This window comes from Triticum dicoccoides, chromosome 5B, assembly GCF_002162155.2.
Source record: "Triticum dicoccoides isolate Atlit2015 ecotype Zavitan chromosome 5B, WEW_v2.0, whole genome shotgun sequence".
Classification (NCBI taxonomy): domain Eukaryota; kingdom Viridiplantae; phylum Streptophyta; class Magnoliopsida; order Poales; family Poaceae; genus Triticum; species Triticum dicoccoides.
Genome location: NC_041389.1, coordinates 6,419,157 through 6,432,941, shown reverse-complemented (window position 1 = coordinate 6,432,941; position 13,785 = coordinate 6,419,157). Strand labels below are relative to the sequence as shown.

At 42.9% G+C, this 13,785-nt stretch overlaps 2 protein-coding genes across 7 annotated transcripts in view; one reads left to right on the top strand and one right to left on the bottom strand.

Moving 5' to 3' along the window:
- LOC119306998 lies at window positions 1-4,760 on the bottom strand. The gene is made up of 2 exons (XM_037583079.1): window positions 4,721-4,760; window positions 1-2,152 (listed from the first exon to the last, which is right to left on the bottom strand). The coding sequence occupies exon 2, from the start codon at window positions 2,143-2,145 to the stop codon at window positions 178-180; it is 1,968 nt and encodes a 655-aa protein (XP_037438976.1). The 5' UTR covers window positions 2,146-2,152; window positions 4,721-4,760; the 3' UTR covers window positions 1-177.
- Window positions 4,761-12,968: 8,208 nt separating this feature from the next.
- Window positions 12,969-13,785, top strand: part of LOC119306997 (receptor-like protein kinase ANXUR2) — a 28,289-nt gene continuing 27,472 nt past the window's right edge. For all 6 annotated transcript variants that reach the window (XM_037583075.1, XM_037583077.1, XM_037583076.1 and 3 more), the window contains exon 1: window positions 12,969-13,066. The gene's annotated coding sequence lies outside the window, so the exon portion shown is untranslated. The remainder of the gene's footprint in view (window positions 13,067-13,785) is intronic.

Below are 13,785 nucleotides of genomic sequence, written 5' to 3'. Positions count from 1 at the left end.
TAAGCTACCATCCACTAAATTTGAATATACAGACATTCCTTGAACATGGTTCCAAGAACAGACGTTAGGTAACTAGCCGTACTAGTCAGCCTTCTATGCCGTCCGTCGTGGCCTTGCTTAATCTAGAGACCGAAGGATAATGAGGGAGGAACTTTATTTGTTCTTTGATTATATCAATTACAAGCCTGGCTGCCTTTTAGGCAGGCATCCAACAAGACCTGACATAAGCCACACGATTGATGTCAGCTCACCGCCATTGCTAAGTTGCCTGGCATGGGAGTCTCTGCTACATCGGTTGGCTGCATGGCACAATGTCTCCACCCACACTCCAAAGATCACTTGCAACAAGTTTGGCACATTCGATTCCTTGCTGAGAAGCTGATCGGCCAGTTGAATTCCGAGAAGGAGGGTAGGGCCGGGAGAGTCGCTAGTCTGTAAATTGTGCTTCTTACTTAGTAGGATCCTGGCAAGCTTCTCCCTCTCCCTGTGCCTTGAAGAATTGGGGCTATCTTTGCTGAATAGTTTCTTCAGTGTATGGAATAAGTTGCATCCAAAAGATACTTGATCCCTGGGCTCTGTCGAGCCGTGACGTTGCCATATATCAACCAAGTCATTGCAGGTTTGCTCATACAGGTTGCGGCGAAGGGGCCCAGGCAGCATGGAGGGGAGTGCTACAAGGAGGAACAATATGTAATTAGACAACGCCGAGGTTGCCTTACGGAGAGTCGCTGATTCCTCAAGATTGGCCTGCTTGCCGCAGACGATCACAATATCGGTAGCAATGCTCCATATGAGGATGCTCTCATGGTAATCAGCGTCGATGCTCCAACGGAGGTCACTATATAATCCAGAACGACGTAGTACCCAGCCACCCCTCTCATTCTTTACTGCGTCCTCTGAGCTTTCCATAATTTTGAAGATCTGCATGAATACCAACTCTCTGACATCTGAAGACATAGAAAGGGTCCCCGAGTAATGTACCTCTTTCCACAAGTCTTGTAGCCCCATCTTCTTTGTCAGCTTGCTACTGAGATCCATCGTGTCTCGGGTGCACAAGTGTAACAGGTTGTATTGTGAAATAGTGCCAGACCAACTTCTGTAGCTTTGCGCCCCGACACACCGGCGAAGAGAAACAGCCATATGAAGAAGGCGATGCCACTTTCTGGAATGTATCAAGTCACATGTCCATGTCGATCCAATTGACCTGAGCACTGATGCGATCTCTAGTAGCAAGGCGCCGACCACCAAGATGTAACTGACAGTGATATCCACTTCACTGAAGCCATCTTTTATACTCAACTGAAACAGCAAAAATGCTGCCAGGGTTGTAGATAGTGCAGTCACACGGATGAAAAGTCCGTACCATGTGTGGATCACTGCCGCCTTAGTATATAGGATGTCATACAGGAGGGAGAGCTCCAGCTCGACCAATGTGCAGATCTCCTTCCATCCAAAGGATACAAGCCCTGTCGAATCATCATCGCTTGGACTTGGAGCCACCTCAACTGAAGAATCAACCATATATGCCTTGGAAATGTCGAAGACAGAGTGAGCAAGCAACAAAAGGTTTTCTTGATCCAGATCCCCTTTGATACCTTGAAGTTGACCACACAAATGGTTTTTGACACCGGTCCTCTTGAGTGAGCTTCGGATGTTGGCCATATTAGAACACCTGAGTGCCCATGTTCTTTCGCCATACTTGACCACACCAACGATGAACATGAACATGGTGGCCAGAAGGAGAAAAGTATCTGCACCAGCCATGGCCTTGTATACAATATAAGCAGTCCACAGGACCTGCACTACCAGAGTAAGCAAGTGGCGCAGCCATAGTCGGTTGTCCTCAAGGGCGTAGGCGGTGATTGTGTCCTGACCGCCCAGGTGCAACACCAGGAACGGCGCCCAGAACACAACCAACCTGTGCTCAAGGGATCTGCTGGTGACAGATATGCAGCCAAGGGCGTATATCGCGGTGGAATCAGCCAGCAGATACGCTAGCCAAAGAACGAGCCTCAACACCGCGGAAGCTTTGCGCCGACGTATCCCAGCGAAGGTGAGGAGGAAAACTTGCAACATAAAGCTCAGCAGGACCAGGACTTGGATCCCCCATTCTTCCCATAGCAAGCCAACTAGCCCTCCAGCCATACGTTAACTGTAGGTAAACGCAAATAATTTATCCTTCTTAGATTGCACCATCTAATCTTACATATTCTAAAAGAAAAGAAATCAAACGGCCTTGCACAGGCTAAACAAACAAAAAATTCAATTGATTTTTTCTAAAATATTATAGGGCAGTAATAGCAGTGCGTGCAATGTCAGACCACCAAAAAACTTATGGAAAAGATAACACCCGGACGTCAAAATTTAAGGATTTGGTACCGAGCGTCGTATGGACCATTGATTTTCAAACACGAATCTTAAAGCAAGGAGATCAGCCACCAGCGTTTTCTTTTCGTTCGGAACACAACAACGTCGCCGCGAACGTCTTCCATCCCAGGCTCATCCCATCCCCCCACCTGACCCCTTATCCATTCACTCACTCTCACCGCACGTGATGGAGGGGGGAAAGAGAGGAGGTGTGGCGGGTGTAGCAGCTTGCCGACGGCGGCCGTGATGGCTACGTGCAGGGGGTCGAACAGAAAGTGGGGGGAGGCGTGAGGATGCGGGCATCATTCGGGAGCTCCTTTCCCCGCGGGAGCTCAGGCATAGAGTTCCCCCACGACGTCCAAATTGACGATGAGCGAGGATGTCCTCGCTGCAAACGCAATATGGTGGCACAACGCGGGCTTGCGCCACCAAGCTGGGATACCCACCCGACGACCACCGGCGGCCTCGATGCGGGGACACGGCGGCCGCCTCGAGCGTAGGGACACGGCGGAGGCCTCGTGGTAGTTCCGTTTTTTGTTGTCCTCTAGATAGCATCATTAGCTTGTTTTTAGCTTCTTCTGACATGGCAAATATATTCTGATACTTTTGCCATTATGTTTAAGTTTTGTTCTCCAACTATGTAATTGCCATGGAAAAACATTGTTTGCAACATGGTGAAAAAAACTTGTGGCACCATGGCAATTTAAGTTCATTGAACATGGCAAATGTACATTATGGATAGTGGGAATTGGCATGCCTCCATTTTTTTGCCATGCAATTTTTACTACCATACATCCATTGTAAATCTCCACAGCAATTTTAGTAACATACAACCTTGGCAAATCTCCATGGCAATTTTAGTACCATACAACCAATTTTTTTGCCCTGTCAATAGGCATGTCTCCAATTCATATGGTACAATACAACCAATTTGCCAAGGCAAAAAATTTCACGACAAATTTAGTAATCCGCCATGGTAAATATAGTAATTGACCCTGGAAAATCCAGTTCATGGATCACGGCAACTTTAGTAATTGACCATGGCAAATTTAGTTTATGCACCATGGTAAATTTAATAATTATGCATGCCAAATTTAGTTCGTGGCTCATGACGAATTTCCGTTTTATGTATCATTGCAATTTTAGTTCAATGCTCATGGAAAATTCTATTCTCATGACATTCACTTTTTTTAACCCATTTTTTGCAATTTAGTTGATGTATCGTCGAAATTGGTTTGTATGTAGCATGGTGATTACACTTTTTTTTTGTAAAAGGGCCATCATTTTTTTTACAAAGAAGTGTGCAAATTTACAGTGATGGCAAAAAAATTGATGTGTGTTCCTAAGTTATGGCATTTTTTGTGATTTTTTATGTATGTCATTTATTATGTACACGCATTTTTTTTAAACACATCAAACCTGTTGCATGGGTTTCCACTTTGTTGCTTAATGTTTGTTGGGTGTTGTACCTTTTTTTTTGCACAAGCAGTGAACCTTTTCTGTTGAGGAGGCCTGTTTCGTTCTGATTTTTTTTGTATATTAAATAGTTCTGGACATTTATTCGCTGGGCCAGGAGGCCTAGCAGAGGCCGGGGTTGACATCTTCGTTCACGCCACTAGAGAACCAGATCGAACGAAATCGTTCGTGCTAGGAGTTCCCTCGCAGCGAACGTTTTCGTTCGTTCCCGAATCTGAAGTTCGGGCAATATCAGGGTCCAGAACTTATAGATTGGAGGAGAAAGCTCTACCCCCGCGTCGCTGTCTCTGGTGACTTTCTACATCAAGTGACCTCTTACTCCGGGCTTTTTTCCCTCCTATGGTTGTGTTGACCCTAGCTAATCTTCTTTTGGTGCTCACATGGACTACAATGACGAAGGGAGGACTCTCACACAGTAGAGGAACCAAGAAGACAGCGATGATTCTGGCGTAGCAGGTTAGCAGCAGATCTATCTATGGTTAGCAGCTAATGGACATTTGTAGTTATTATAGAGCCACAATACAAATGTTGTATCTGGGTAACTGATTAACCAGTTTGGTATTGTTTCAAATTGACGAAAAACTAATGAGAAGCATGTCATATTTCGAAATTGATACATCTTAATTAGATGCCTTCACGTTGCATCCAACTAATTAGCTTCGATCCATCGAGTCATGACGAAGATCCACATCCATCATATCTACTCATATTTCACTATATTATTGTGAAGATTTATGGGTGTTGCAGAACACAGATGCGCAACAACTGAATCTAAAACTGGCATGAACGCCACAAGATCTTATAAGGAACTTATTTGAGAAGGAGGAACTTAAGACTCGGGAGAGCAGAAAGGAGAGGCGACATATAAATCACTAACCCGGATGATTAGGAAACGGAAGGCCTGACCGCTGAGAAAGCACTGCTAGCCGCTTGGCTGGTGATGGATGGAGCTTTATACATCAATCTGCAGTAGCTGAATATAGTTGCATAACTAATTAGGACAAGTGTCAATTAAATACTCATCACGGTACACGATAGTTATCTCTACAAGTGTTGCTTCATTTTGCAAGCATAATAAGGTTGACCTGACTCTATACAGCTCCAATAGTTAGCTAGGATATGATAATGTATACATACAAGTGGGATACAAGTTGTCACCCCACCTTCGCTTGTGTCTATCATGGATTTGCACCTAATACTATGGAATATTCTACCATAAGGCAAAGGGTTAGTTGGGAACTTACACAGTGGCTCACTTTCGGCCTTCAACGTTGGATAATTGGTGGAATTGAAAAATAGCAAAATTGGACAATATGTAGGTGGAACCAGCACCACCTATACTTGTGATCTAGTCATGTTCGATAATTCAGTACGCTGGTACCATTTTGACGACAAGTATTTCCGCACGGAGTGAGTAGTCATGTTCGATAACTCGATCAGTAGGCTGGAACCAGCTGGACGAAATATTTTGAAATAGTTGGCCGAGCCTAGACATGCCAAGTTGTAATGTCAACACATTGTCTAAACCAATCAGCCTCTCCGGACGTTCAGAAGTCAGAGCAACAGTTTGTATTCAAGGATAAGGCTGAGAGCCCTTGGCATAAACTATCCCAAAACGAAAGGGAACATAGCGCGCATACTGTAGCTGTTTTGCAGCCCATGGTTTGGCGACATTGCATGTGGTTCGAAGGTTAAATTACCTGCACAACACAACCAAGGAAAAAAATAGTGCGCTACAACAAAATAGCGCCGATCTCAAAAATATGTTATTAGCGTGCTATATCGTGCTATAGCGTGTGTTATTAGCAAGACATTGTACACTGATATTTAGCAACGTAATTCTCAATACGCTATAGCGCACTATTTTTTCCGGTGAACCCAACTAATGTCGACACGGTTTCTTTCGCGTCAACAATAAAAATACTAGGTGAAGGCATTATACAGCCCGGCCCTCTTTGTGTATCGATTCCTTAATTTCTAATGTTGTCTGTTAATTAAGGCTGCACTGAGAAGTCTACTGATGATTAGATAAAAGCAATAAGTGCATCAAAAAAAATTGTTGATGATGAGAGAGAGCTAGGAAGGCACCATTAGTTGGCTCATTCTTGTTGTACCACAATATTTTGTTTCACAAGTAAAAGGAAAATGACATTGGGGGAAAATAATGATGAGAGAGAGAGATAGGCATGCACCAAGCTTGGATTTCCGGTGTTGGGATGCTAGCAGAAACAGGGAAATAGAAAATAGCAGTCAAGGGTGGAAGCAAAACGAAATTTTACCCTGCAGAGCGACTTACTACCGGTGGGAGTTCCAATTTTGCTGGCTTCTCCTACTCTGCAGTTCAGATTTCATAGTGTGGGTGGCTGCTTCAATCAATCTGGATCCTGCCGCCGATCCAGATTTACATTCATTTCCACCGCCGCCGATCGCTGGCGGCTGGCGCTACGAACCCTCGCCCCTGTCTGGTCAGCACATTTTGTCTTGGAAATGGTCATTGATAAATGACATGGGCCTCTACTCTACCGCATGACTGTGACTTCCTTCTCCCTGGGGCCTCACAACGTTGGTTCAATAGTCGGCTCATGTCTTACTTCGCTACAGGCCTACAAGTGATACTGTCCTCCCTCTTCTCAAAAAAATTAAATGATATTGTCATCCCCTACTGATATACTTCCGCTATATAAACAAATATAAGATATTGTAGGTTACTATAGTGATCTCAAACGTCTTATATTTGTGAGGGGGTATTTTCTTCGAAAATGATCGAGATCTATTATGAAAGTTCACCAGAAGTACAAATCATCTCAAACATAATAAAAACTAGATGTTGAGATCATTGAACGACCACTGTCACTGCCTGAACGAGCCGTCGATGCACCGGTATCGCCGCTCCTCTATCAGAGTCGGCTTGACCTTGCCAATGACAGACAAGAAGTCTTCGTGCACGTGCCCCTATGCACCCTAGAGCCGCAGTCGTCGCCATTGAACCCATGAATAGATTTGAAGCATCTAACACCAAATCGCGCTACACGACTAGAAACCCTAATCTCACTGTCTCAAAGAGATGGCAGGAATCTACACCAGAGAACCGTCGACTAATGTTTCGTTGATCTGCAAGTTCAAGTTCATATATTATTTTGTTTGGAAGAAACGAAAAGGAGACACTTCTATCAAGTGAGGATAGTGAGCTAGCCTAAACCAGGTTTTGAAAGTCCACTCTCTCAACTCAGTCAATTAAAGTCTGCAAGTATGCTTTCTCTAATGCGGCAGGATGGCCCATGATGACTGAGGGGTGTTCAAGGACAGATTGACTAGCTTTTAGAGAATTAAACCAAGCCTACGGGTACAACGAAAATTCCATAATAGGTTTTGTTAGAAGTAGATTTGATTTGTAAATACAAACTAAACTAGAAACTTTTGGATTGGGTTCGGTGGCATGCTATAGTGCGACTCGATTAAATTAGGTATAGATGAAACCTGATCTTCATGCTTATTGGCAGGATAATTTTGCCACCACATGCGCCCTATAGTCCTATACTATATCATGCTTTAACAGCTATCTTTTTTTTAGACACCAACAGTGGACCTCCTCTATATAAGAAGCTGCTTGGGTGGGATCCTCTCCTCGCTGAGGAGCCAACCAACAATTCATCACTTCCTAAATTGCAGGGTCTTGACTCCAGGTAAGTTCAAGTGTTGCTGCTCTCTTTCACTTCTACTCTTTCAGGAATGCTGTCATGGAAGTAGGCTGCGTGTTGGAAGTAGGCTGCGTGTTATGAAGCATTTGTGTTTTAGATATTGGCCTACCCCAACTTGTTTCGGACTAAAGGCTTTGTTTTTGTTGTTGTTGAATATTGGCCTAGTTCTTCAAGAAATACTTTTGGATATTGACCTTGTCTCTGAGAAACGTTTCAAGAGGGTCGCTGCACTTGCTTTGTAGGTTTTCTTCTTTTAGTCTGCCAGGAATATCATCATGAAAGTGGGTGTTATGAAATATTTGATGTTTTAGATATTTAGCCTAGTTCTTCAAGAACTATTTTAAGATATGGACCTAGTCTTCAAGAAAATAATTCAAGTGTCGCTGCTCTTGCTTCCTAGTTTCTTCTTCTTTTAGTCTGTCAGGAAAGTTGTCATAAAGTAGACTGGGCGTTACGAAATGTCTGATGTTTTAGATATTGGCATGTTTCTTGAAGAAATATTTTTTTTACTCTGACATGTTTTCTGTATATGTTCCTATGAAATTAAGAAAAAAGTATGTCATGGAAGTATTAAATCTAAGATATTGGCTTACTGAAGGCTCTCCTAAAAAAGAATAACAACATCAAATGGACTACTTATTGGAGAAAATGTCCTTGTTGGATAAGGATGCAAAGCCTATCCAATTGCATTTGTTAAAAGCAATCACAGAGGACATTTCAGAGAAGATGAAAGTAGGTAGTGGCGCTTAGTACGAGTTGTCAGTCCAGCTTTTTTTTTTTTTGAGACAATGTCAGTCCAGCTTGCCTACATCGATGTGATAAATGGGCCAGCCCAAAAGACTTTCTTCTTCGTTAGCTTCCTCTCGATCGTTCGTTTGTTTCAATTTTTGTTCTTTTCATTTCTGTTATTTATTCATCTTCCGTAATATTTTAAAATATAAATATTTATATTTCAATTGTCTCTGTAGTGTTTAACAAATGTTTATGTAGTGTTAGCAAACGTTTATGCATTGCTAAAAAAATACCGACACAACTATTAAAAAAAGTTCATGGTACTCAATGTTCACGAAAAATGTTCATGATATTTTGAAAACATTTCTAGAACCACTCCAAAAAATGTATATACATTTTAAAAAGATGTTTTTGTGCTATTTTAAAAAAAGGGTTATCGAATGTAAATAAATGTTCATCTAGTTCAAAAAAAATTGGAAAAAAACCAGCATGTAATTGGGAAACATTTAACATGAATTGAAAATAATGATTTTAAATAAATATTTGAAAATAGTGTTAATCATGTATTTATAGAATGTTAAATGTATATAAAATGTTTTAGATGTATAGAAAAATGTATAATGTGTATGAAAAAAAGTTGACATCAGAACATATATTTGAAAAAAAATGTCAACCATGTATTTGCATAATATTAAACAAGTACTCCCTCCGTTCGGAATTACTTGTCGCATGAATGAATGTATCTATATGTATATTAGGTCTAGATACATTCCTTTTATTCATTTATGTGACTAGTAACTCGGGAAGGAGGGAGTATAATTTTATTTACTAATACATGCGAGCGATAAGAAACGAAGAAACCCAGTTAAAACAACTAAAAAGAAAAACCAGTGAAAACTTGAGATAACCAACGCAAAAAAGAAAATAAAAGAAAAGAAAACAAAGATACAGAGAAAAGTCCAAAGGAAACAGAAGAACGGAAGTACTATTAAAAAAACAGAAGAACAGAAGTATAATATAGAAAACTAAATCAAAGAAAACCAGGGAAGAAATAATGAATAAACAGAAGAAAACAAAAAAGAAACAAGGAGCGATAAGAAATGAAGAAGGAACATTTCTTTTTGAGCAAAAAATGAAGCAGGAACAACGAACGATGGAGAATACACGATATACTGGGCCGACCCATTTGTGCAGCGCTGCAGGAAAGCTTCAGGCGAGGCGAGCTATCATCTCCATCTCGCTGTAAGCGAGATATAGCTTCCGCGTTCCCGTATAGCAGCTCATCTTTCTTAGCAGCAGGCCACGCCCACGCCCACGTTCCTTCCTGATTTTGGGTCACAGCCTCACTGGAGTGAGTCAGCGTAGGCACCGATCGCGGTTAGACACAAGCAGAGGAGGCGAACCGATCGGTCGCCTGAGACGACGGCACCGGCGTGCGCCCATGCTCGGAGGCGGAGTACCAGTCAGGCATCGGCTTCGACTCGGAGGCGGAGTACCAGTCAGGCATCGGCTTCGACGGATGATGGCGACGATCGTCGCCGTGACGGCGAGGGTCTCCGGCGGCAACTTAGGTGAGCTGCTCTGCAATTTAACGTGAAATCCTGCAACCGAACATCTATTATGCCCAGTTCCTATAGAAGTTGGGATAGAACGTGGAAAATATTTGGTTGACGTAATCCTGTAATTAAACATCGATTAAGCACAGTTTTAGTTAGACTTTTTTAAAAGTTTGGATAGAATGGGGAAAAAATTGGTTGCCTCTAGAATTTCACAATTGGAGCCACCGCAAGACCGAGAACCAAGTTTCTTTCAGTGGAACATTATTTGTTAATATATAAACGTGCGATACTTGTGATTTGTGGTAAACCAAAGTAGAGTGCTTCCGTTTTCAGTTTGCCTGGGCTTTGGCAAATCTGTTAGCTACACCACTGATTTGGGTGCGACTTCGACAAGCCATGCAATGGAGCAGGAACTATCCCGACTTTGGTCTCTTGGTAAACCCTAGCCACCATTATGGGCAAGGAGGGGGAAAAAACCTAAAATGCCAGAAACCATCGAAAACCACTCATGATTCCGGAATTTGCAGCGGCTGGTATTGTGTTTCGTCGACTCCCCTAGGGTTTCTGAAATATTTGGGTATTTATAGAGTTGAGAGGCAGTGGAGAAGATCCCCGTGGGCCCCACAACCCATCAGGGCGCGGCAGGGGCCTCTGGCGCGCCCTGGTGTCTCGTGGGCCCCATGGGCCTCCCTTGGTGCACTTCCTTTGGCTCCCAAGTTGTCTTCTGGTCGAAAAAAGTTCTCCAAAAAGTTTCGCTGCATTTGGATTTTGTTTGATAGGGATATTTTGCGAAGTAAAAAAAAAGCAAAAAAAAAAAACAACTGGCACTGGGCACTACGTCACTAGATTAGTCCAAATAAATGATATAAAGTTGCTATAAAATGATTGTAAAACATCTAAAAATGATAAGATAACAGGATGGAACAATAAAAAAAAATATAGATACGTTGAAGACGTATCATTTATCTATGAGAATCAGCTTATAGCAATAAACTTGTAGATCGAGGATCATCATATCTGAGCGACAACCGAACTAGCGTAGAGATGATGAATGGAACTTCATGCAAACTGACTGCAACTGAAGGGTTGATGATAACCTACATCTGAATGGATACCTTAATATGGCTCTTTCGGGTATCTTGTGTCTGACTGAAGCTTGAACGATGATCATGGACTACGCTTGAAGAGGTGTCCCATGTGATGGATGGTTGATGTTCGACGGAAGGTGGGTGCAGACGCTCAGTGGTGGCAGTGTCATGTGTCCCGTTGGCATTGTCGATAGTGGCGATCAGAGGCTACACCTAGTCACTTGCTTTGGCAGGGGCTTCTGCCGAGGACTTGGTCGGCGCTGGTCGGAGGATGAGGTGCTTATGACGATCTAAAGCGTTGCCTGGACCGGTATGAGCTAGGGACCTCCTGGTTGATATTGACCGTGTGGGGTGGATGGTGGTGGCGGCGTCCTGGATCTTGTTGATGCTGGCGACGGCGTCGACCTGGGTCGAGCACTCCGTCGAACAGGCGACAGTCACCATCTTCGTGCAGATCGGGAGTGCATCGTGGGCAACTGCAGGGAACTCCCGGTCCTGGGTGGTGATAGAGAAGGCATCGGGGATGACCTTAGAACAGTCCGCCATCGGAGGCCATGAGTATGGAGCCTGACGATTGTGGAGCCGGAGCTCCTATGGTGAGTTTATCAGCAGGTCCTTATGCAGTTCGAACTGCCTATCCAAGGCATTGTAGCGCACCATGGTCCGTGCGTAGAGCTCATGCAGGTGATCCTTCAATTTAGGATGCATGGTGGTGGAAGGGAATGACTAGGCAGAACTTGGGTGAATTCAGGAGGATTCGAAATCAGGATGTGTTGTCTGTTGCTTCCCGTGCTGGTACTTGTAGTCGGCTTTACTCGGTATGGCGCACACCGGCCCATGTAGAAGTCGATTGGTGGGCTTGCAGCCTTGGCTGCCATGGCAACGGTTTCGGCTGGCCATGGCAACACTTTGCTTGCCGTCACTTCTGTACAAAGTAACCTTGGTGGTATTTTCGGTCGTTGAGAATCATGGGGGCGGGAGGCGGATCTCCGGCGACGACGGGCGGAGGAACTACGCAGTCGCGGCGTCACGGGAAAGCCATCTCCTCTTCGCTTGTCGATTAGCAGCTTGTTGTTAACGCTAGTGTTAGTCAACCTCAAACTGTTGATAGCAGCATCGAATTCAAATCCCACGTGTCACGGTCTCACGGATGCGGATCAATTTGATCTCTTGCAGGCTTGCACAATCGGAACCTCTCCAACTCTTGCAGTGTTTTTTTAGACTCAACTCTTGCAGTGTGAACTGCGGAGCAGAAAAAGTGCAACAAAGGGAAAGTAGTCGCAGCATTCACCTTCGGTGCACCCATGGAATGAACAGTAAATTAAAAAAAATCAAAAGATTCTGAAACTTCGAGGATGTGATTTTGAGCAAATATTTTAGGTGCTTGCAAAATTTTGGTCACTGAAAAGCATAGAATGATCTCGATACAAAACCAAATAGAAATGATGCTCTGCACCCATGTTACTGTTCACATGTTTTCAGCACAAACTTCAGTTTTTTTGTACAGAGCTCATCAGATGTAATTTCGTCACCAAATTTTGCAAGCACCTAAAATATTTGGTCAAAATCACATCCACAAAATTTCAGATTTTTTTGATAAGTTTTTGACTGTTAGTGCACCGGGGGTGCAATGTCCGTGGGTGCACAAAAACTACACTCGCAAAGTAAAACCTGCTAGACAGTGTGATGGAGGGCTGACCACACTGGCTTTTTACTATCGTGCGCATCCTTGACGTACTGTTGCAGCGGGGGATGAATTTGTGTATACATTCCAAAAAAAAAATTCAGAATGCTTCTGCTTACATCCAACACCCGAATCTGCTAGACAACGACCAAAGTACTAGGCGACTTAGCTTCATCGTCGATTCGCGCTTGGGATAATTTATCTATGATCACAAGGTGACTCAGCCTTAGCTTTGAATAAGAACTCTGCTTTCACTCTTGGGAGCACTGATTGGTTCGTCCAACTTTTGAATAGGAACACCTTTGGCTAGGAGTCCTAATTATATGTTTGCGCAGGAACTACATCTAACCTCTCGGGAAGCACCAATGTCCTGAGATAAAAGTCCCCTTCTTCCTCTCCTCCACAGGACTATGCAACATCTGAAACCTACTCGTCATCACTACAGCAGGGCTCCTTCTCCAGGTAATTACAATTCCTTTTGTTTCTCAAGGTGGCCAAGTAGTGTGCTTCTCCCTCATCATTGCTAGCTTACATTCCGCAATTTATGAAGTTGGCGAAAAGTGCAAATGAAGGTTAATTTTCATAGGATCAATCTTTGAAGGCGTGGTTATACAAATAGTATATAGATTTATTACAGTACAGTACAATATAGTGCACTCATTCTCTGTCGAAAATACATATGATTGTTTATGTATTGATCTTTTTCTAAGAAATATAGGTGCACTTATTTGCACTACGTTTATTTAGATTTGCATTCCGAACATTTTTATCAATCATGTTTTACTCACTCCATTCTCAGTTTGCTCATACTACATACAAAGAATTGTATTGAAAATGCTATGTTGCCCAGTTCAGTTAGCTCAATTATTTATTTTGGATCATGTGTGTAGTTCATGGCAGATGACCTTGGAAAAAAATGTTTTTCACATGGGAAGAGAAAATGACGTACAGTTGTCACAAACATGTCGAACTACATGTATTTCATTTGAAACAAACATGAAAGCTATACTGACATAGAAATGGATCATCAAATTCAACAAATGAATAATAATACATTTCACTTCAATAACATGTGGAAACTCAATAATAAGCATCATACCCCTATGCTTTTATAGTGCGATTCCATGAGCAAGTTTATGATCCGCACCCACCCGTGTAATATCAACTCCACGTGGCCGTAG

What these genes read in the sequence shown, in the direction of transcription:
- LOC119306998 (XM_037583079.1), bottom strand. Translation starts at nt 2,145, where the DNA reads ATGGCTGGAGGGCTAGTTGGCTTGCTATGGGAAGAATGGGGGATCCAA.